The 24,010-nt window shown below is 41.8% G+C and overlaps 1 protein-coding gene across 1 annotated transcript in view; it reads right to left on the bottom strand.

Moving 5' to 3' along the window:
• SPON1 (spondin 1) overlaps nt 1-24,010 on the bottom strand; it is a 268,290-nt gene that overhangs the window by 99,095 nt on the left and 145,185 nt on the right. The window contains exon 6 of the mRNA XM_045825507.1: nt 9,589-9,737. Within this exon, the coding sequence (XP_045681463.1) occupies nt 9,589-9,737 (149 nt within the window). The remainder of the gene's footprint in view (nt 1-9,588; nt 9,738-24,010) is intronic.

Genomic DNA, 24,010 nt, shown 5'->3' with positions numbered 1-24,010 from the left:
GACTATTCTTGACTATTTAGTTCTTTCATAGAATTAGTCTGTATGATTTAAAAAGTTATTTGATATTTTTGGGGGCAGCACATTAAATTTACAGATTAAGTTTGGAGTATTGGCCTTTTTGTAATACTCAGTTCCTTGCCAAAATTTTCTTTGTTTATTTAAATAACATTCTTGTACATGTACAAGTAATACAAAAGGGAATATGGTGAAATGTGAGCACATCATTCATTCTCACCCCTGGTCTCCCAGTTTGCTGTAGGGACAGTGAGTTTCTGGTGTGTGATCATGGTAATACTCTGAGCATATAAAGTTCTGTGCATGCATATGACCATTGGACTCTGGCCCACCTCTTTTTTTTCTTCCCAGATGATAGAGAGCTAGAGACACTGTTCAGCTTTTCCCACCTAACAGCACTCACGGCAGAGCATTCTGTATCAGTACATACAGATCTGCTTTCTTCCTTTTAACAGTTGCATGGCAGCCAGTCCCCTATTGATAAAAACTTCTTTCCATCACTTATTTTTATAAACAATGTTGTAATGAATATCCTTCCTCATATACATTTGCATGAGAATATTTTTGAAAGACAAATTCCTAAACAGAGAATTACTAGGTTGAGGTATAAATGAAATATGCAAACAGTAATGCAAATATATTCAACACCACTTGAATGTACACTTAAAAATTAAGATAACAAAAATTGTTATGTTTTGCCACAATAACAACTGCACAATTGTGATAGATATTGCCAAACTGCCCTCTAAATCTTGAGGCAATTTATTAATTATTCCCCATTTACATATGCTTTTGGTTTTGCAATAGTCTGGCTCAGTTGCTGTAAAAATAGATTTTTTTGTGAGTTAAATAAGCTGTAAGCATTGGATAAAATTGTCCCACATTTCTCTCACAGAGAAACTCTCAGAAAAATTTCCAGGACTTGGTGATGCTCTGGTGTGAAAGGGGGGGTATGTGGTTAGAAATTGCTGTTAAGAGTCAAACTCTGCCTCCTTCCACCCAAGGGGGCCGGCACTGGTTTTATTAAAGAACAGGCATCACCGAGTCACTTTGGCTGCTTGTCCTACTGTGATTTTTGATTTGTTTGAAGACTCAACTGAAAGCAAACAAGAGGTTTCATGTAACTCAAATCACACCTTTCAAATGATGTTCTAATTTCTGTATCAAGTGTCTGTGACTAAGAATTGTTAACTCCTTTCCTACATCACTTTATTTTAATCAAACACAAGTGCCCACTTCTATGCACTCCATGGACTTAAACCTTGAATGAGATGGAGAGGGGCGGAGGAGATACAGATAATGAGGTTAATGTAACACAGATAAGACTGGGCACTCCTGGGGGCCTTGGAAAGCACTGTAGGCCTTTACTGAATGTTTCTTGAGGAGGCAGCAGAGGGCAAATTACATCACACACTGTTTTGCCAAGTATACTGCTAAAATTATCTTTTCCCCTCAAAAAAATTTAATAAATTTTTATTAAATATATTGAAGTGACATTGGTTCATAGGGTCATATAGGCTGTGAGTGTACATTACTGTGATATATGATCTGTATATTGCACTGTGTGCTCACCTCCAAAGTCAAACCATCTTCTATGACCATTCATTAGGCCCCTCTGTCCCCCACCCCCTGCCAGCCCCACTGACCATTACCACACTGCTGTCTGTGTCCATGAGTTTCAGTTTTGTGTCTCACATATGAGTGAAATCATATGGTTCTCAGCTTTTTCTGACTGACTTATTTCACTTAGCATGATATTTTCAAGGTCCATTTTGATGGTTCTTTTAGAAGTCAAACTCACTAAATCCTTCTTTGGGCCTTTCCTTCTCCCCCTGATTTCCACTCCAATGGCAACGGCTCAAATGTGTCTCTTCTCACTCCTTACAGTTCGAATACTGTCTCGGCTTCCTGGCTTTACTCCTTCCCTCACTTCTTGTTTTGGTTATCATTCTCAAGCAGCTTTTACATAGCACAGTTTACCTCTTCTTTCAATTGCATTCCCACCCAATAAAACAAAGGCATCTTCTTAGAAGGTAGGGGAAAAATGGGATAATAAATACTTCAAATTTAACTTTTTGTCCACGCAGTAAGACAAATAATGAGCTCATCCTTCAAGCCAGGCACTATATGTGTATTATTTCATAACAAACATATGCTGTTCATATTCTCATTATCAGCATTTGAAAGTGAAGAATCTAGGGCTTAGGTGACCTACACAAGGTCAAAGACTTAGGAAACTGCATTAAGCTAACCTACTTGTCCTGCACTATTTTCGTGGTTCTTAAGGAATAAGACAGCAGGTGACAAAGGCAAATAGGTGGCCTTGACTGTGCTCTCAATGCTCATACCATTTCTCTGATCTCTGTCTTTCTAAATTTCTATGCTTAGGTATAGTGATGTCCTGTGGCCCCACCTAAGTTGCTGAACCAATCTCTGGACCCAGCATTTCTCACCTAATTGGCTTAGTTCTGCACCCTGGTGTTCTGCTGATGTCACCTCTCATTTGTGCTGAGTCTGTTCTGTTCAGTGATCCTCCCTCCTGCAGACCTGACATTCTACCCTGAATTCTAGTCCATTGGCTGGGTTCTGTGACTTGGCCTAATTCTTGCCAATCCACTGTTGCTCTGAAATGTCAATCAACTTACCTTCTACCTTCAATTCTCTTTTTTAGCATAAACTCCTCTACCCACAGTCCCTATATGGAATAACTGGCTGGTGGTTCCTACATCAGGGTAGCCACTGGTTGCATTAGGAGTAGATAGATATGCAGGGGGGACCAATGCACAGATTTTCCAATGATCAATCTGTCTTTCCAGTATTTCAGCTAAGAGTCACCCAGACTGCTTAGTTCCTTATGGGAAGCCAAGAAAGAAAGTTGTGGAGTAAACATTTGGGGCCGTGGGCAACATAAATAAGCAGAGAGAGCAGGTCTCTTGAGAAAGATGGGGAAAGACATTCACAGAGAAGAGCCTAGAAAAAACCATGGGGCTCTGGGGATGTTGGAGGTAGGGTGGAGAGGGGAGAGTGACAATTTGTGAATGCCTTCTAGTCACAGCTGCCTTGAGGCTTTTTTGCTCACAGTATTAGCTTGTGTTCTCCTGAGTCCTACTTTCTCCCTACAATGAAGTTTCCTTTGTCCTTGAGTTAGTTTCAGTGGGTTGCTCTTACTTGCAATCAGGAGGCTACACTGGACCACCCCCTTGCTTAGGTTGGGAGACTTGTCTGCATTTCTACCCTCTGGCTGATATTCCAGTGAATATGGGAACATCTCTTCTTGGCTGTCTCCAGGCCTAATTCTGGAGGTGGCACTGAACTAGCTCCTAGGGGCATCCAGGCAATGCCGCTCCAAGAAAAGGGAAGAACCAAAGCACAGGGATAGGGTTGGAATGGCATGGAGTTTTATTGTGGCTCCTTTTTTATTTGAGGGCATGGTTATTGTCCTCAAATTGTTTAAGATCAACTTTAGGACACAGGGTTAGGCTGTATGGGGGATCACCTTGTTGGGCAGGGGAAGGAAGGGCAGGCAGAGGCAGAGCCTGAGGGATGGCAAAGAAATTGTGTCTTCCACCTATGGGCATCCGTTCTCAGGTTGAGGAGTCACATGACGAACTTGAACCTTTAGAAACATTAACTTTTCTAGCTCCTGTAGGGGCTCTTTAGTATTAGGACAAACCCCTTATTTCATTGATGAGGAGAACCAAGAATGAAAACTGATAATTATAGGTAACATTTAGTGGGTACTTGCTACAGGGCAGGCTCTGCTCCAAGCATTTTATACATATCAGCTCACTTGGCCCTCACAGTAACTATGAAATTGGTACTATTATCATCTTCACCTCATAGGAGAGGAAATCGAGGCACAGAGGGGTTAAGTAACTTGCCCAAAGTCACACAGTACATGATGAAGCCAGGGTCTGAGCCCAGGAAAACTTGATTCAGACCCAGTGCTTTTAGTTATTAGATTAGATCGGGCATGCTTGGGGTGGTATGGCCCTAGACAACTTTTAGCTATTAGACAGTATTATGTGTAACAAGCCCCGAAGATCACTGGAGCTTTATTTTTATAGTGTGTGTGTGTTTGTGTATATGAGTGACTTTCTCCACCAGTTGGGGCAGCATGCCATAATTCATGGAAAACATCAGAAATAGAAAGTGGTTTTCATTAGAGGAAAGTGGTAAAATTTTAGGAGACCAATCAAGAAAAATAAAAGTTTAGTTAGACGTATCATATCTAAAGATTTAAAGAAGATGAGAAAAAAATTCTCCCTTTCCTGCCAGTTCCCAGGGCCTTATAAACTGCTTCAATTTTAAAGGAAAAAGAACACCTGCTTATTTATCGATTCTTGTGCCATAGGTGGTACGATCATCCTACTGGCTGGCTTAAGTGATCTGCCAAAGCAAGGCCTCCTGAAGATGAAACAATCAATGTCTATATGAGGGCCTACCATTATCTGACCTCTCACCAGCAGGGAAGACTTGAGTCTAGGGAATCTCAAAGCTGGAGTGCTTTTTTCTAGTTCATTTTTTCATGAGTGAGTGGCCATTCACAGCTTATGCTTTTATGTAAGAGACATCTGTGGCTTGCTTGTTAATTAACCAATTCAGATATTTGTTGGGTCTGACTCTGTATGAAACACTGTATTAGGTGCTGCAGATATTGAGTGGGCATCTGAAAACATGAAAAGACTGGGCTGAGGCAGAAGGTTCTTCCTCTTGCTACAAACATAGAAATGCTAGACAAACTGTAACAGCACATTTTTAATGATACCTGAGTTTAGAAAATTCCTAGATGCCTGAAATGGGAAGAAAAATCTGACCCAGGCCAATGAGCAGGAGGCATTACATGGTGACCTGTGTGGGCTGTGGATGAGCACATGGGCCACAGAGCCTAGAAGTAGAGGTTTGTAAGCCATGAGGGGAGAGAGGAAGAGGTCTTGAGCTGGCGGGAGGTAAGATGTCGCAAGACATCTCTGCATCAAGCTGCTCACTTGTTGGCTGCCCTGTTTATGAACAGAGCATGAGAAAACTCTCCATCCGTCACCTGGGAAGGTGGCAACAAAGCGTGACCTCTGTCCAGGACTTTCAGTAAAATTTACCTTCAAGAAATGGAAGCCCTAGACTCTCCCATGTATAAACAGAGTTCATGGCCATACTGGCCATGCAGTGGGGAATTCCAAACTGACAGATGACACAAAAACTCAGGTGGATAAGACAAAGATACAATGTCACCCCAAGGAGACACCACAACTTGAGCAAAGGCTCCAACTGGAAAAAAAAAAAAAAAAAAGAAAAACACCACTAGAGATGAGCAAACAGTCCAAAACCAGTGAGAAAACTAGTGATGGGGAGAGAGAGAAAGCAAGTTCAATTCAAAGGAATATTAATCCTTAAGACCCTGAGATAATAGAATAATCTGAAGGAAGCAATTAAACATGATTAAGATCGAAGAGGTAAAAGTAACCATACTGAAACAGCAGAATGAGTATGAACAGAGGCAGTGAGGAAGGCCCACAAGTGTGTGCCTGCCTTCAAGGGACACCTAGCCTGCTTGTGAGAGGGAAGGAAACAGCAGTAGAACATAGGATGATCCAGAAAATGGCACATTCAAGAACTGTCACCTTCCATTGTCTGCATTTCCCCAGCTGATGCAGACATGCCCTTAAAGGAACTTTATAATTTCTAAATAGTTACCTAAGTAACTACCTGCCTCTCCACCCAATCTGTGAGTATCTGCAGCATGGCGATAAAGTAATCCTGCATTCAGTTCTCTGGTCTCATGTGCCACACTGCTCCTCACTCTCTCCTCTTGCCACACCAGTCTTCTCTTAGTTCTTCAAGCACAATGATCTCGCTTCCACTTCAGGGTCTTTGCACATGCTGTTGCCACCATCTAGAATGTTTTTTTTCCCTTATGCTTTTCTTCAGGGTCTCAGCTTAATGGTCACTCCTTGGGAAGACTTTTCCTGACCACCTTATTCAAAAGGTCCCTCTCTACCACAATTCTCTATGTCACCCCCTGTTTCTTTTCACTTATAATTATTTAATTGTTTTCTTTGTTTCCCTTGTTCAAATGTAAACTCCATGAAGGCAGGAAATGAGCTGATCACATCATCTCTAATGACTGGCATTGAGTAGGTGTTTAATATACTTATTGAATAAGTAAATTAATATACTTAATTGGGGGTGTGGCATGACCTGATTCATGTTCACAAAGTGGCCCTGGAGCCATGTGAATGACAGGCAGAGGATGGGGGGCGTGGGGACCAGGAGGCTAGTGCAACAATTTAGGCAAGAGATGAGGATGGTTTGGACTGGGCAGTGCTGAGGAGGGAGTTAACTGGATGAATTTGAAAGAGAAAGCAGAAGTTAGGGTAGGGGGTAGAATCAAGAATGATGCCTAGGTTTCTAGTGAGAATAAGATGGTGAATGGGGTGCCACCTCTGGGCCAGAAGATAGCAGAAAACCAGACACCCAGTACACATGCCATAAATGTGTACTCGATGAAGCAGAAATGGTCTTAGTGCAACCATTTCATAACAATGAATGCGCAAGAGTTCTCTTTCTGTTCCTTGGTGTACCTCCAAGTGTCATCTACCATTTCCTACTGTCTCCACCTGCCTCGAGTTACCCCTTTGTGACCTGCCAGGCTAATCCACAATCCACACCAGAGCACATGTGCCTCTGTCTCCCTGCTAAGAAGTGCTCAGTGTACTCTTCCCCTACTCTCTCCAGCCACCAGTGTCATTATTGCCTGTAATGCTCCTGTAATTTTTCATTAATTTTCTCGTTGTTTTGTAATTATATTAACATTAAAATTTATACCCAAGGATATTATTATAATTTTCCACTACTAATGGGATTATTACTTTGTTTATTTGTTTGAAAGCCATCAGCATAAGATTTACCTCCAACAGTATCTACTGTGATTTTTAATGCCCTTGAAACTTTCAGTGAGTGATAAGTCTGTAATAAGAAAATGCTGGTGAGCATATAAATGTCTTCCTTGGGAATAGAGGGCTTTTTATTTTCATCCTGGTTAGACTCAGGTTCTTTGATAGAGTGATTGGTAGGATATAAAGTATTAAAGGCTGAGAACACTGTGTTAGTTTGTAGATGTGTTCAAACAAGCTCCCATTTATTCAGAGGACACTTTAATATTCTAGGATGATTCACATTCCTGCTCCTTTTTATGTTGTTTCTTACCTGACTTACATAAAAATATAATAAATTGGGTGTTATAACCATGAATTGTTTGGAAGTGAAGGGGCCCCAACATCACTCTACCCAACCGATTTTCCAAGGAGCTGGGGAGTTCAATGTGTTGTTTGTGGAGCTCTGGAAACAGGGCTTATTTCCAAGCCTAATGAGAGGAGTTTGTCTGTTGGGCAGTTTTGGGGGGGGCAGGAAAAGTGGGAGGGCAGGGTCCGCTTCACGAGTATGCGACCTGCAGACTCCCAGGGCTCCATGCTGTGGAATTCACAGCATCACCACCTTGAAATTCTTAACAAGTTTTGAACAAGGCAACTGACATTTACATAAGACCTTGCAAATTTCCTATCTAGTACTATATACAGGGTTCAGAGCCACACAGACTTGGGTTCAAGTTCTGTTATTCTCTAGCTATTGACTGCCTCAGTTTCCTTATCTGTAAAACTGATAATATATTGTCTTCTCAAACTAGATGGGAGAGCTAAAAGTACATGTCCAGTACCCAGGGGGCTGAAAGGCAGTGACAGACCCTGAGACATGCTCACAGGGATTTTTGACTCCGTTGGCAGTATCCATAATTAAACTATCACTATAACTTAATGTTAGGAACTCTAGCCACTTGGGACAAGCAGACATTGCCTGTGTGGTACAAAAGCTAATCCCAGGTGGGCTGGTTAAGAACATACCAAACAAAGAATGTTTTCCTAAGGAGGACATTCTAAGGCTGAGGGTCCCATACATCAGGTATCAACCTTTTATTGTTATGACACATGGCAGACAATGTTCACCAGCACAACAGGGTCTTAGTTTCTCACAATTCATACATGCTTCCTTCTTTTCCAGAAACCTCTCAATATAGCCAACAAGTGAGACTGGCATGATTATGAAGATGCCCTTGCTCTTGATCTAAATTATTTGCAAACTTTAGCATTTCAATCATTATTTGTAACAAAAAGGTTTTCACCATTTCACACAACATAACTAGACAAGGCAGCGTATCACAATTCCATGCTCGAGAACTAGAAATAAGGACCACCAGGAACCCAAACAAGGGATTTCCCCACACCCCCCATGATAAGTCAGAGACCAGGACCAACATGGACCCTCCATGACTTTGCAGGTGTACGTGGCTGTGCTGTAGCCTGAATGAATGATGCCAGTTCTGAGTGAGGCATGACAGCCAGAATCAGAGAAACCCTATGTAACTGGTCAGATAGCCTTGTGATGAACAACATGCAGTCCTAAACATCTGGTTAAACATGTTTTCTTCCAAGAATGGAGAAAAGACTTTAAATCAAATTAATAAGAAACATGAGCTAATTCCTGGGCATTTTTAGACTTTGGTACAAAAGGATTCCTCAGGGGATTATAGTAGGAGTCAGGGTGACCTTTGTTGCATTCAATTTAGGGTTTGTGGGGGCTGGGAGGCCAGATGTTTAACTTCAGGGGAAGCACCTCTGTCACCTGTGCTTACCCTCCTGTGAGGCTCAGGTCTCTGGGCATATGCTCTTCATGTGACATGAGCCCAGTGTCTCAGGAGACATGGAGCAGGCTCATAGTGACCTGTGTTGTGAAATGACTACATTCCAAGAACAGTTTGCTCTTTCTTTATTTTATCTTGAGTGCTTGTGGTCAGTGAGACGTGGCTGCCCACTGAGTTCTCTCTGGCCCAAAGGGTTTTTGTGGGTAGTGATGACCAAGGCTGGACCGTCTCCTCTCCATGGGCAGCCTGTGGATGGCCATAGAAACACTGCAGTTCTTCTCCCCAAATCCCCCATCAGAGCAACAGGCTATTTCTCCTCTGTCTCTCAGTGGTATGAGTGGGTACCCAGGTAATTGTATGGCTCATGGGCCCACATAATATAGCACACAGTTACTAAAATATGCTTTAGTCTCTAATGATTATAACTAATGACTAACTAATTTGTTAGACACCTCAAGATATAGTTGCAAGAGCATGTGTTGATATACAAATGTTTATTTCTGGAAATGGCAATTTTGGCTTAGACAACTTGGATGTCACTCCTCTACCCTCTTAAAAATCACAGTAAGCAAACCACAATCTATCAAATTCACTCTCAGAAAACCAGAGATGTGGAGTCCCAACAATGTGGCCACAGCAGCAGCTTTTAGCACAGACTAAAGAAAACACAAATGCAATCAAGGAATGACAATAAGATGGACATTGGTGCCTCTGTCCTCAACCTAATTTAAACCTTCTAGACTCAGCAAATAGATTTTGCTTCCTATGGTACCAATTTTCCAGTGTATTGTACTATAAATTTCAAGCTCCTGGGAATGAAATCTAAAGAACACTCTGATTGCATTTCTGGTTTGGGATTATTCTGTGATTGTTTTTCTTACCTGTTGTCGAATTTCTTCCTCCATTTTTACTGGTGAGCCCAATTCTGCAACTTGTTTGACACCTTCACTTGCATATCCTCCATACTCCCACAGCACATAATTCTTAGAGTGGGATCCACCAATGATTGCAGACCAGTGATTGGCCCGACCTAGGAAAGCCAATGAGGATACAGGTATCAGTGTGGCTGTGGCTAAAACTCAAATCCTTTAAATGATGGGAAAGAGGTGTAATTGGACAGCAATTCAACCAGATCTGGCTATGCACCTGCTCAGTGTTAGGTCCTGGGCTATGCAGTAATGAACAAAACAGCCCCTATAAACAAGTAAGTCTTGGGAATATGCAGACACAGCAACAGTAAAGGCCTGAACAAGACACAGAGGCAGCCCAGAATGATGGCTTCCGCTTGGGAGGGTTTTCCAAGAAGGGGATAGCTGAGAGGATTTTAAAGACTGATCAGATTTGTTAAGACAGAATAGAGAGAACAGGTTATTTCTGGCAGATGAAGAAACATAAAATAAGATTGTGTGTTTGGGGAACCATAAGTAATTTGGCATTACTGTGTCACAGACTGTCAAGGGAAGAGACAGGAAATGATGCCGGGGAGGTAGGAAGAAGCCTGCTCATGGATGGCCTTGTTCTCAATACTTCAGGAGTTTGCATGTCACTTGAAAGGGTCTGATACCACTAAAGCGTTCTGAGTGGGGGACTGATATGATCACATTTGAATTGCAGATAAATCATCCAGGCAGTAGTGTAAAGAATGCATTAGAGGGAGCAAAATTGGAGCACAGAGCTGGGGAGGTCAGCAAGGAGCAAAAGGTCAAGGAATTGAGTGTGATATAGGCTTAGCAATTCTGGGGAATAAGAATTGTTGTCTTTAGCTGGCTTTTAAGTACCTTCCAGGATGGGGGGGAGGGCAGGCAGGCTAACCATGTTAGAGGATGGGAAGGCACCTGGGATATGAGGAAGTGGCCAGTCCACTGTGGTTTGGTGAGGACCATGCAGGCTGATGACTGCTGTGGGATATAGGTGGGCACTAATGGTTGACATGAGAAGAGAATGGAATAAGGTCTGAGTGGGACCAAGATAAATCTTATCCTGAAGATTTTTTAAAGTCCTAGGGGGAGGAAGGAGGGGAACAGAATCAACACCAGTGTGACACTGAGTTTGTTTTGTGTCTTTAAGGTTATTCACACATTTCTTACTAAGTGACATACAATTCATCATAAGATTGGCTCAGTTCTCCAACTGAGGTTAGGTTTATAATGTCTCAACTTAAAGAACATTTTCAAGCATAGCAAAGAGGAAAACTTGAACTGGGTGGATTCAACTGACATTTGCAGTTCACCACCCTGTGGCCCAGAGTGGGCAGAACTCTCCACTCTACCCCACCACTTAAGAAAATAATACTCAACAGGGCCTGGTCCTGTTTACATCTGCCACCTGCTACCCCATGGCCCCTGCTCCCAGGGGCACATTAAGAGCATGGGCACCAAGCCAGCCTCCTGGCCTGCTGAGGGCAGCCTTTCCCACCCCAGGCAGATGATATCACCATGTAGGTCTGCCCAACTGCTTGTTCATTATTTCCCACACATCTGGGAAATGCAGACTTGTGTTTATCTATCATGTCCCTAGAGAAGACCAATGGAGATGCTGCCAACTACTTCTCCAATTCACTTCCTAGCTGTCATCTCAGCCAAAAGCACCGCTTGTGTAAGCAAGAGCTAGGAACTAAATGCTGACCTTAGGTTCATGATGTGAACTCAGGGAGACAAGTTTCAGCATCTCTTGGTCCACTCGCTGTGTTCAACCAGAATTCCCCCTTGTTCTAGAACCCATCCTACCTGCAATTTTGTACCTGAGTGGCTTAGCACATGCTGTTCCCTCTGTGTTTCCTTACTCTTGGCTTGGCCAACTCATTCCTCTTTCATGATTTACCCAGAAGCCTCCTAAGGCCTCCTTAGACTGACTTAAACCTGTGTCTTTGGTCTTCTCACCTCACAGCACAGATCGCTTTTATAAGCACTGCTACATGTCTGTTTTCTCACTAGACTGTAAGCTCCCTGATGGAGCCTGTATGCAGCACCGTATTCCCAGTACCTAGCACTGTACCTGATGCATCGTGAGTGCTTAGTACGTTTCCTAAAGCATGTCATCTAAACAATCCAATAGAAAGGTAGTAGTATATGTGCTCGGAGCATTTGGGAGCAGGCTTGTACAGGTTGGATTCAACATGATTAAACTCAAGTCTCAGTTCAGCAGAATTCCTGACACCTACTGAGCTAACACTGACACACTCAGCTATCTTGCACTTTAAGAACAAACACCAACCAACAATAAAAAAGAAAGGCATTGATCTTAGAGCCAGTGACAGGCATTCAAATCCTGCCATGTCTTTTCCTAGCTTTGTAAACTCGGTTAAATTCCAATTACTTTATCTCCCTAAGTCTCAGCTCCCTCCTTTGTAATTCAAAAATGATAATGCCTACCTTATCAGCCTATTATAAGAATTAAATTTAATTGAAAAAAATGAGATAATATGTGTGCAATCACTACTGGCAACACAATTGACACTCAATAATTATAGTTTCCTCCTTTCCTAGTTGTTAGGGAGACTATAAAAAGGAGTAAAATATGAAACCTGCCTTTAATTCAGTACAGGAGATAAGAAATAGACAATGTGGAACAGGACAACAGAATAAGAACAAGCACAATCATAGGGGGATTAGGAGATGGGCCCAGATGGGCCTTTTTGGTTTATTCATTCAACATCCATTAAGTATGTGCCAAGTGCAGTGGCTGGCCCTGGACACCGACAGGAATTAGTATGGTGCTTGCTCTGGAGGGACTCATAGTCTAGGGGTGGGGAAACAGATGCATAAGCAGATTACTTACAATTAAGCATGGTCAGGGTTATTACAGAATAAAGAACACAGAGCACAGGGGATGGAGCAGCTAACTCCAAATTCCCCTAACATCCAAGCATCCAGTCTAAAGGCACAACTGCAGAGAAGCCAGTGCCTCAAGAGTGGAATGCCTTTGTGGTTTCTTACCCTTGAATAAATGTCATTGTACCAGTTCAATCCTCCAGTCAATACAGTTGTAAGTTTTCTACAGTGGTCTTGCAACATGCCACATTAATTCACATATCAACATATTGAATATCATGAACCACATAACAGATATCTTCAGGGCACTAAGCTAGTGTGAGGGACCAGACTATACTCTCCCTGGTGGGACAAGACAGGCACCGTGGAAAAACAATTTGCAACATTAGACAGGGAGATGATTTCAAGTGAGGAGCAGTCATTCAAGTGCAGAATGATACAGGGGAGAAAAGCATGATGACCGAGAGCCAGAAGATCTGAGCTCCAGGCCTCTACTTGTGACTATGAAACAGTCATTCAATCTCTCAGAGCCTCCACTTACCTTTTCTTAAAAAAATTATTTTTCAACCAGTTTATATTCAACCATTCCACACCAGTTTCAGATGTACAATAGCAAAGTGGCCAGAAAACCATACACTCTTTAGAGTGGCCTCCCGCATTGCCCCAAGCACCCACCTGCCCCCATACCCAGTTATCTTGACATTATTGACTATATGCTTTATTCTGCAATTGGCATCTCTGTGGTCATTCTGCAACCACCATCATGTACTGGAAAAAGGGTGAATAATTACTGGGCTTGACTGTCTCTCAGAGTGGTATAAAATAATTGGACTGGTTTTGGAAATAGCTATAAAAACTTTAAAGGACTGTACAAAACAGAAGTCTCTGAATGATTACAGACAGAAAACCCTATGGGAATCCACCAGAGGAATCTGGAAGGAGGTGGTGGAGCTGGGAAAATTTCCCATGGGAAGATCCTGCAGTAGGAAAAGGATTCTATTGAAAAATAGACAAGAGGATTAAATACTTATTAAGTGTTAGGTAAAATGCTCTCCTAGGTCTAAGCCTCACTACAACCTCACTCTCATCTTCTAGATAAGAACACTGAGGCCCAGAGATATTAAGGAACCTACTTAAGCTCATAGAACTAGTGACGGGAAAAGCTTGGGTTCAAATCGAGATCTGCCTCATCCCAGAAGACACTCTCTTTTCCCTATATCCTACTGAGAGGTCCAGAACCAGAGAAGATCAGTGGGTGAGTGGAGAGTTAGAAGGCAAATAAATAAGATAAAAAAAGAGTGTCAGGGCCAGGTGCTGGAGGGTGCTGAGTGTCCATTGTGGTAAATGGCATTGGCAAATGGGGGAAACATCCTGGGAGTTTCCTCCTGAGAAGAACGACAAGACAGCAGCTACATACTGACTTGATACTATGTGCCAGACACTGTGTCAGGGACTTGACCAACATTATCGCATTAAACACCAAACTGCTCCCCACAAAACCCCATTTTGATACAGATGCTATCATAACTTTCATTTTTCAAATGAGGAAATTTAGACTCACAGACATTGAGTTAATCCATGATCACAGAAGCAGAGGGGTAAAGGCACTGGCATTGAGTTGGGTCTGTCTGGTGCCAGAGCCCAGCTCTTTTCCACCAGCCTGTGCCACGTCTCTGACAGGACACGCTCCTGAGGGCCCCGGGGAGAAGACCAAATAGAGAACCCACCAACATTTCTGCATGAGTTGTATAAGGTCTGACTTAGGGCAGGGGAGAGAAAATGGGGACATGGCAGCAGAGGTATGAGTCAGTAAGAGGGGAAGATGGGACAGTGTTTGGGAGGCAGTTTGGTGAAATAGCTAAAACTCTGATTGTGGGGTCAGACTAACATATATTCTAATTTCAGTTCTCAAACTTTCTAGATTGAGTAAGTCACTTAGTCACTCTCAATCTCAGTTTCTTCTGTTAAGTAGAAATGTTGACATGACCAACCTCCTGTTGTTCTGAGGCTGATGTAATGACTAGTGGCTGGCACACAAAACAGGCTTGATGCTAATAAATGTTAGTCCATCAAATTAAATTGGATCAAGGCAGGGCAAACCCAGACAAGTCTCTGGACAGCATGGGAACCAAGAGGAATCTGGTTGGGTGATTGGGTGGCTGTTTGACTTATAACTGGTAGATAGAGATGAAATGTCAGATGCAAGCACCTGAATATGGAAAAATGGTAGAGAGTTGTCTAAATGTGACTCAGTAATCTGGGGCCTACAGAATGAGGTGGTTAAACAGAATCCAGTAAACTTAGACAAAGAGAAATTTAGACCTGGTTCTACCATCCTCTAGGAAATAAAGGAGAGAGAGAGAAGCCTCAGGTATTAGAAGGCCTGAGGATGAGGAACCAACAAAATGCTTGTGACCTTCTTAAAGGAATACTCATGGAGGCTAGTGCTGTGGGTTTTGGTGAAACACTGGGGCTTCAGTCTTGGGGGCAGGGGCAGAGGCACTAAGACTATCACCAGCCCCTTCTGCTCTCAGGTATGGCCACAGCTATTGGGTTTTGCATTCTTCTCTCTGGTTCTGGCAGTGTTCAGTTGGCCTACACTTGTCTGGGTCCAGACATTTATCCCCAGTAGCTTGGATGAGGCACAGATGGGACAGAGGCAGGTGGAAAGCTGGGAGGAAGAAACGATTAAACATGAGAGTTTGAGATACTGACAGCCAACCAGGCGCATTGTCTAAAAGCCACTCCAGGGACATATATCCTAAATATATGTGTAGTAACCTTATTTCTGACACATTTTCTGTTGTCATGGTTGGTGTTAAATTACCAGCATTCACAATGATGCCTAAAAACCCATAACTGATAAAAGAAGAACCATGTCTGGCCTTTGGCTGGTGTGGGAGGAGGCATGCTGCACAATAGGTGGATTCTCTGAAGTGTTCCACATATGGCAGGTGTTCAGTGACAGCCCAGATTTCCTGCTTTGACAGTGGCTGTATTCCCCTGCCAATCCCAGTCCTGAAGAGAGCCACCCATTCATTTCTTTCATTTATAGCACTTGACTGAAGAATATTCTAGAGCTTGGTGGCTGGTTTGCTACAGCCTCCTGCTGTCCAAACTCAGCCTCAACAAATCTTTTTTGGGGGTAGGAGAGGGCTGGAATTTGCTATGCTAGCAACACCAGAACTCCTCTAATCTCTAAGTCTTATCCCCTTCTCCCCCTTTTATCTCCTAGTAGATGACCTTGTCACTAACTCTTCTGAAGGCCAAGGTCGACCCATCCACAGACTCATTCATGCACAGACAGACAGAAAAATGTTGTGGACCTGCCAGCTCTATCACAAAAGTCATCTTGGATTTCACTTCCCTCTTGCCCTTGTTGTTCTCATCCTAGGCTTAGTTCCAGAATCTGCATGGTTTCTGACACTTTGGATTTGGCTACAGGACTTGGCTCCTCTGGGTTTGCCCCTGGGTGCTGCCAGGACACAGATTGTACTTGCTCTGTGGCTCTTCCTGCTCTTGGCTGCTTCAGAAACTCACTCTAACCAAGGCATTCTGGTTTTCAGGATCTCATTCCTGTGTGGCCTCCTGGAAAAAGTCCTGTGTGGGGAAATATGTCAATTAGGCTAGAAATTCCTCAACCTAGCACTCAACTAAACTTTTTTCCTTCCTTCAGGTCTTGAAAGAAGTGTCACTTTTCCATTCCAGGACAAATCCTTGAACTTATGCAATTGGTTTTATTCTTTTGTTATTTCCTCTGAGGTCTCCAATAATAATATTCTATTCTATTAATTAGTTCATTGAATGAACGTTTGCTAGGCGTATACTGTGTGCTAACTCAGAGGTCAGCAAGCTATAGCTCCCTGCCTGTTCTTATTCCAATAAAAGTTTTTATTTTACATATTATTTATTACTGTTTATGGCTGCTTTCATCCTGCAATGGCAGAGTTGAGTAGTAATGACAGAGAGACTGTCTGGTTGCAAACCCTAAAATATTTACTATGGGGCCCTTTATAGAAAAAGTATCCTAGAACCTGTGATACTCCAGAGAGACTCTGAGAAGAATCAGGCTTAGTCCCTGTCTTTGAGATGTTCAGTCAGGAGGGTAGGGTGGAGGACACGAATGACAGGTCATAGTAGGCAATCACAAAAAACTGTGTGCAATGCTGCTTTGATAAAGGCACACAGGAGTGATATAAGAGCACAGATAAGGAGACATTTAACCCTGACTAAACCATAAAAGGAATCCTGGAGGTGGTGGTAGTTGAGCTACATTCTGAAAGATAAGTAGCAGTTGGCAAGGCAATTAAGGGATAAGGAGAAGGGTATTTTTGCAGAATGACCAGTCTGTGCTAAAGCAGAACATAACAAAAGGCAGAGGTACATGGAAAACCACAAGTAGGTAAAGTAGTGTGTATGAGTGTGTGTGTGTGTTTGTAAGGAAGAGATGACCATAATGAAGCCATTCAGCCAGGCACATCATGAGGAAATATGAATGTCTTAACAGTAAGTTTTTATTTTATCTTGAAGGCAATGCAAAGCCAGGAAGAGAATACGATAGTCCTGTCTACAGACAACTCCCAAATCTATACGTGCTCACACAACTTCTGCAGTAAATGGCACTAGACTACCCTCTGCACATAATTATAAAACGGGATGAAATATATGAAACACTAGCTTCCAGATGTTGCAAAACAGACAGCAAAGGACTGTGATCCCTGGAAGAGGGAAACATAAGAAGCAAGCCCTAGATTTGTCCTGAACCTCTCCTGGTTTTGGGTGCAGGATGGTGTCATAAGGGCAGAAGGTGGCAATCTGACTGAGGTGAGGAGGTGCAGGCAGAAACTTGAGGCTGCCGAGATAGACAGGATTTACTGGTAGGAATGCCATAGAGGAGGGAGCTGTGCAGAGAAGGAAGTCCATAAATACAAAGAGGCATCCCCTTAAATCTTTGACCAAACACTGAATTATACACGTGCATGGTGAGATGCCACAAGGCTCTCAGAGAGAATAGCTACTGGGAAGCTAAGATATTCAGAAATTCACACAATGCAGAAGACGTAGGACTTCTAACCATCCACATTAGAGAGATCGTGCTGACCCCTGAGCATTGAATTGAGGCCCTAAAAAAGCACAATGTGGTAAAACTACTTTATCCCTAGAATAATTCTACTCTAGGTTTACCCTAACAAAGCCTAGAAAACAAGGCTTGAAAGCAAATCAAGTAGATCTACCAGCAAGTTAACCATCTGCTAGGTCAAAACACCAACGAATCCAGTTATTTAAAAATGTAGCATCCCCAAGGTCCCACATACAATTAAAAATTGCTAATGTGCATAAGCACAAAAATATTGTCTATGATCATAAAAAGTCAATAAAGAGAGTTTCTAACAGAAATGTTGGAATTAGCATACCAGGACTTTATAACACCTATTATCAACATGTTCAAAGATTTTTTTTTAAAAGATTAACTTAATGAGTGAACAGATGGGGACTCTCTGCTGAAAAACAGAAATTATTTTTAAAAACCCAATGGAAATTCTAGAACTGACAAACATAATACCTGTATTAGGACGTAGCAACAGAAAAGATCTGTAAACTGAAATACAGGGTGACAGAAACAATTCAAAATGAAACATAGAAAAAAGTGGAAAAATGAATTGGAGTTTCAGTGGCCTTTAGAACAACAATAAGTAGTTTAACACAGGGGTAATTGGAGTTCTAGGAGAGGATAGTGAAATTGAATTATAAAAATATTCAAAGAAATAATGCCTGAAATATCCCCAAATTTGATGAAAAATATCAATCTACAGATGCAAAAGCTCAATAAACTACAAACAGGATTTTAAAAATTACACCTAGACCTGGCCAGGTGGCTCAGTTGGTTGGAGCGCTTTCACCTGCACCAAAAGTATGTGAGTTCAGTGTCTGGTCAGAGCACATACTTAGGTTGTGAGTTCGATCCCTGGCCAGGGCGTGTACAGGAGGTAACTGACTGATGTTTCTCTCTCTCTCTCAAATCAATAAAAAACATATCCTTGGGTGAAGATTTAAAAACAAATTATACCTACACACATTGTAACCAATTGATAATAACTGGAGATAAACAGAAAATCTCAAAACTATTTAGAGGCAACAAAAGACATATTACACTTATGAAAACAAGAGTAAAAATGACTGCTGGCTTCAGAAACAAGACCAACCAGAAAACAATGAAATTATCCTCTAGAATTCTAAAAGAAATAAAAGACTGCCACCGTCCAATTCTATATCCTGCAAAAATACCTTTCAGAAATGAGGGTGAAATAAACCATGTTTTCTGATCAATGAAAGCCGAGTGAATTTATTAGAAGTTCTTCAGGCTGAAGGGACCTGAAAACAGATGGAAACTCAGATCTCCATGAAAGAATGGAGAGTACTGGGGATGGTAAATACCTGGGTCAAGTCCACCATTAATCTCTTTTTCATGGAAGAGCTTTTCCCTTGAAGTAAAGAGGTTCAAGTTTTCTCATTCTGGGTGAAAGAAATCTTCGCATCAATGCTCTCTTCCCACAAAGCCTACCTGTTCTCTTTCCTGCACCTCCGGGTTTTTCAAGGACGTTAAGCTCACTTTTTTTTTTGTTTCCCCTCCTTGATTATTTTCTGGAATCCTTGCCACCCAATCCTGATCTGTGGACCTGCCAGCTCTTCTCATAAAAGTCATCTTGGATCTCACTTATTTGGCCCTGAACCCATTTACATCACCAAGTTTTTGAAACAGTGACTTTTGCTCCACTTTATTCCTGTAGTTGGACAAATGCTGGGGACAATCGGGGGAAATTACTGTATGCTTTATTTCCTTTTAAAAATAAGTGTATACTTAAAATTTAATAAAATTCATCCATTTGAATGTACAGTTTAGTGAGGTTTGACAAATGCATGCAATCACATAACCACTACCATAATCAAGATATAGAACAGTTCTGTTACCTAAAATATTGCCATGTGCCCCTTTGGGGTCAACCTCATTCCTCTACCCCCAGCCCTTGGCAACCTCTGATCTGTTTGTGTCCCTGTAGTTTTGCATTTTCTGGAATATGGTATAAATGGACTCCTACAGGATGTAGCCTTTTGAGTCTGGCTTCTTCATCTTAACATAATACATTTGAGATTCACCCATGCTGTTTTATGTATCAGCTCATCCCTTTTTCAAACATCTTGGAAGAGAAAAAAGGAGACCTCCTCCTGATTTAAGGCCATCACCACATTCCTGTTTCCTCCATTTACTAGCTGTGTGACCTTGAATGAGCTAGCTAGGTTTTCTTACCTGTGAAAAGAGAATAACAATTGTACCTACCTGCTACGGTTGTCATGGATATTACAGGAAGAAACCCATATGAAAAAAGCACAGTTCCTGTTGTATAATAAACAATAACATGTATAATACATGTTATACAGCAACATGTATAATAGATGTTACTTTTAATATTAATATTCCATTTCTCCAAGGAAGGCAAGGATTGGGAGCAAACTGGAGCACGCATAGGTCCTTTAGGGAAAGGCAAAATCCTGCAGGATAGCTGGATTTGCCAAGTGCTTTGGCCAGCTTAATTGTGGTTCCAATGGCAGTTACGTAGCTCTGGTGTGTGGAGGTGGTGGTGGTGGGGTAATAGAAGCCCTTCAGGTGGGTGGAGCAAGGGGTGAGAGACTGGCAGCAGAATGAGTCCTGTACAGACTGGAGTGGCCAGTAGGGCCCCTGTCACAAGCTTTCAGTTAGGCTTCAGATTCTACCTTCTGGAGTCAGGGTGAGACACTGAAAAGAGGCTGAGAGGGAAGCAGTGGCCAAACCACCCTCTCTGTTCTGAGACTTGGGGCGTGTGGCAGAGCATCTTGAGCCTGGAGACACTGCAGGAGCCCAGAGATGAACCCCAAAGGACCCAGGGTCTGGATTGGGGCTGAAGGGTCTTTAACCATGGTCTGACTCACCTAGGAATTATCCTAGAAACTGGGAAATAACAATCACAGCTAGTGAGCTTCTAGCTGTTTTTTATATTGTTATTTATTTAACCTTCAAACAAGGCCATTTAACAGATTAGGAAATTGAAGCACAGAAAGTTTAAATGACTTCCTCAGTTCCCCAGCTGTAAAGTGGCAGAGCCAGGATTTGGACCCAGGCAGGCTCACTCTAGAGAAGCTCTAAGTGAACTTTTCTGTCAAGATGGAGGTGTTCCATATTCCACTGTCCAATATGGTAGCCCCTTGCTTTATGTGAGTATTGAGTACTTGAAGTGACAAGAGGCCAGTGTGACCGAGGAACTTAATTATAAATTTTATTTAATTTCAATCAATTTAAATTTAAATAGACTGTGTTTAGTGGCTATCGTATGGGATGGCACAACTCTGGAGTCTGGGGTAGATCTGAGTACTGCTCAGCGTAAGCACCAGCTATGCAGGTAACCCCTCCTGGGAAGTGGAGATAGAGGAAGATGAACCCTACTGGGGACTGGGTGTCTCACAGTGCTGAATCACACGTGGCAGGTAGACAGCATGTAGGAAGAGCCCACACTTGAACTGAGCTTTGGCCTGCGGCAGTTGCATTCGGTGCTTTGTATCACACACCCTCCGTCTACCTCTCCCTTCAGCCACAATGATGGTAGGCAGGTGTGAGTGCACATGCACCCTGTCAGTCAGTGTCTACTTCAAGTGTGCTGTGCTTCTTTCCATTTATCGCCTCATGGCCTTCTCTGAAGCTGAGAGGCTTGGCTGGCCTACAGGCAAGTGCCTGGGAGTGCAGGGAAGTTAGTGCTCCTGGAGACAATCTGCAGCCTGTGCAGGCGTGGGTGCTGGCGGACAAGTCTGGGAGGCAGATAATTCTATTCTGTACACCTTCTAGAAGTACACTGACGTCAAAGCACTCTTAGGTTGATTCCTTCTCCTCCCCTTCTATACTTCCTTGGTTCCTTTCTGCCTGCTTCCCAAATATCTTCTACATAAAGTGTCTGCAGCAAAGTCCTTGCCTCTGGCTCTGCCTTTGGGGAAACTGAAACAGGCTCATTCAAGTAAGATCATGTGTTTGGGCCCAGAGACCCATAAAATAACAGTCTGGAGATTAAATGAGAGACAGCTGGGGCTGCTCCTCCTGTTTCTGTAAGTAGGGTAGTCTTATAGAATATAGATGACTCTTCAGCATCCCTCTACCCAAAGCTATGGACGATGTGTTCATTGTCATTGTCATCATCATTGTTGCCGTTGTTATCATTATCATCACAACCACTACAATTTATTGAACATATTCCCTGCATCATGCACTTCATAGGTATTTGCTAGCATCCTTCTGGTCTCACAGTAGTTATCCTAGGTAGCCAGTTACCATCCCATGTTATGGATGAGGAAACTGAGCTGCTAGTAAGTGGCAGGGCTGAGATTATAGTCAGGTCTGCCAAGGCCATGCCCTTTCTGCTCCATTGGGAATCCAGAGCTTGAACTAAGTCCAGATGTAGTTAGAAGGTCATTCTGATGTCACACACGGCTGTCACCAGAATCAGCTCTGAGGGTGGGTACACCAGAGGAATAAATTGAACCGTGCTTATGCAGAGCCCCTGACAACATTGCAGGCATTGGCTCTTGACATCATAAATCTCAGCCTTCTTCAAACTCAGCCTTTCCAACCCAATTTTTTTCCAAACGTCTGACTGTGATTTATTTAGACATCTGTAAAGCCTAGTCAACCAAGTGATTCTCATCTTAGAGGCAAAGAACATAACCTCAGGGCACCCCCAGACTCCCATGTCTATTGCCATTGCGGAGGCTGGTTAAAAGTTCGTTGTGTGCTGACAAATGGCACTGGGATGATGTTTCTAGAAAGAGGAACTTTATTTCAGTGTCCTTCCAAGCTGACTTTTCCACATAAACATCGTTAAATATGGGAGAGAGGCTATATTCCTGGACACCTTCCAAATGTTTAATACACCATTAACATCTGAATTTGAAACCCCAGGGAAGAAATTGCAGCAGTTTGGATGATAAATTCTAGCAATGTTTATCTAATTTTAAAAATCTAGGAGCTGGTATTCAAAAACTTAGCAGGAGCAGTAAATAACTTTGCTTTGTTTGTTAGAGTCTAACAGAAAAAAAAAATGGACTTTTCCCATGACCAATTGTTCATTTCTTCAGGTTTGAATCTTAACTGCCAGCTATGCTCTGTAAATAGTAAGCCAAAATGCTCTTCTGTATTTAAAAAGTTTTTAGGCAGCAGAGAGAAGAGGTAGCAAGGAATAGGAATTACTGAGTGCATACTTGTTTCAGGTGCTTCATATGCATCCCTTAATTTACTTTTAATAGCATTTCATTGATGAGAAAACGGAGGGCTGGTGGAAAATCTGTAACTTGCCAACGGGCACGTTGCCCATGAATGGTTGAACCAGGACTTGGATCGTGATTTCATTGTCTTTGGGAAGACTTTTTGTTCTGCCAGTGAGAGAGAAGCTAGAGGCTCTGTGGAAAGCTTGTTAAACTAATAATAGAAGCAAAGTCTATTTAACCAAGTGTACATATAGGATGAAAGAGGAGGCTGAGGTAAAAAAAAAATCCCACCTGAAGGTAAAAGTGAGGATAGGAGTCCAATTTCTTTCATGACCATAGATGCAGAAACCTCAATCAAAATATTGGCAAACCTTACAACCAGCTATTTAGAAAAAGTATACCATGTCACAACCATGTAGTCTTTATTCCAGAAATATAAGGGTGGTTTAACATTCAAAATTCAGTCAATGTAGTTTATCACATTAACAGAAAAAATTTATATTAATATATTCACAGATATAGAAGAAATATTTGATTATATTCAATATCCATTCATGATTTTAAAAAATCTCAGCAAACTAAGAATAGAAGGGAACTTTCCTTACCTGATAAAAAAAATCTACAAGAAAAGTTATAGCAAAAATCATACTTAATAATAAAATACTAAAAGCTTTCCACAATTACTGCTAAAATAAAATGCTTTCCCCAAGAGATCAGGAACAAGGCAAGAATGCCCACTATCACCATTTCTATTCAACATTATACTATAGGTTCTAGCCAGCACAACAATGCAAGAAAGAGAAATAGAAAGCATAAGGGTTGGATAGGAATTGTTGGATAAGATATAATTGTGCCTGTGAGAAATTCCAAAATGATCTATATATAAACAAATAGAATTAATAAGTGCATTTAGCAAAGTCTCTGGATACTAAGTCAATATACAAGAATTAATTTAATTTCTATATACAGTAACAAATAAATTGAATCAGTAGGTAAAAAACCCTTTATTTACAATAGCATAAGATACATATTTTAAAGAATAAATCTTATGAAAAATGAACAAGACTTCATAAAAAGCTGTAAAACATTACTGAATGAACTTAGAGTAAATCTAAATAAATGGGGTAATATAACAGATTTGTTGATTAAAAATGTTAGTGAGATAAAGTTATCAAATCTCTGTTAATTTTTCTTTAAATTTAACAAAAGCCCAATAAAATACTAGCAGATTTTTAAATAATAAAAATTAAGA

This window comes from Phyllostomus hastatus, unplaced genomic scaffold (assembly GCF_019186645.2).
Source record: "Phyllostomus hastatus isolate PE091 unplaced genomic scaffold, TTU_PhHast_1.1 phas_scaffold_585, whole genome shotgun sequence".
NCBI lineage: Eukaryota > Metazoa > Chordata > Mammalia > Chiroptera > Phyllostomidae > Phyllostomus > Phyllostomus hastatus.
This window is presented reverse-complemented; position numbering and strand designations above follow the sequence as displayed.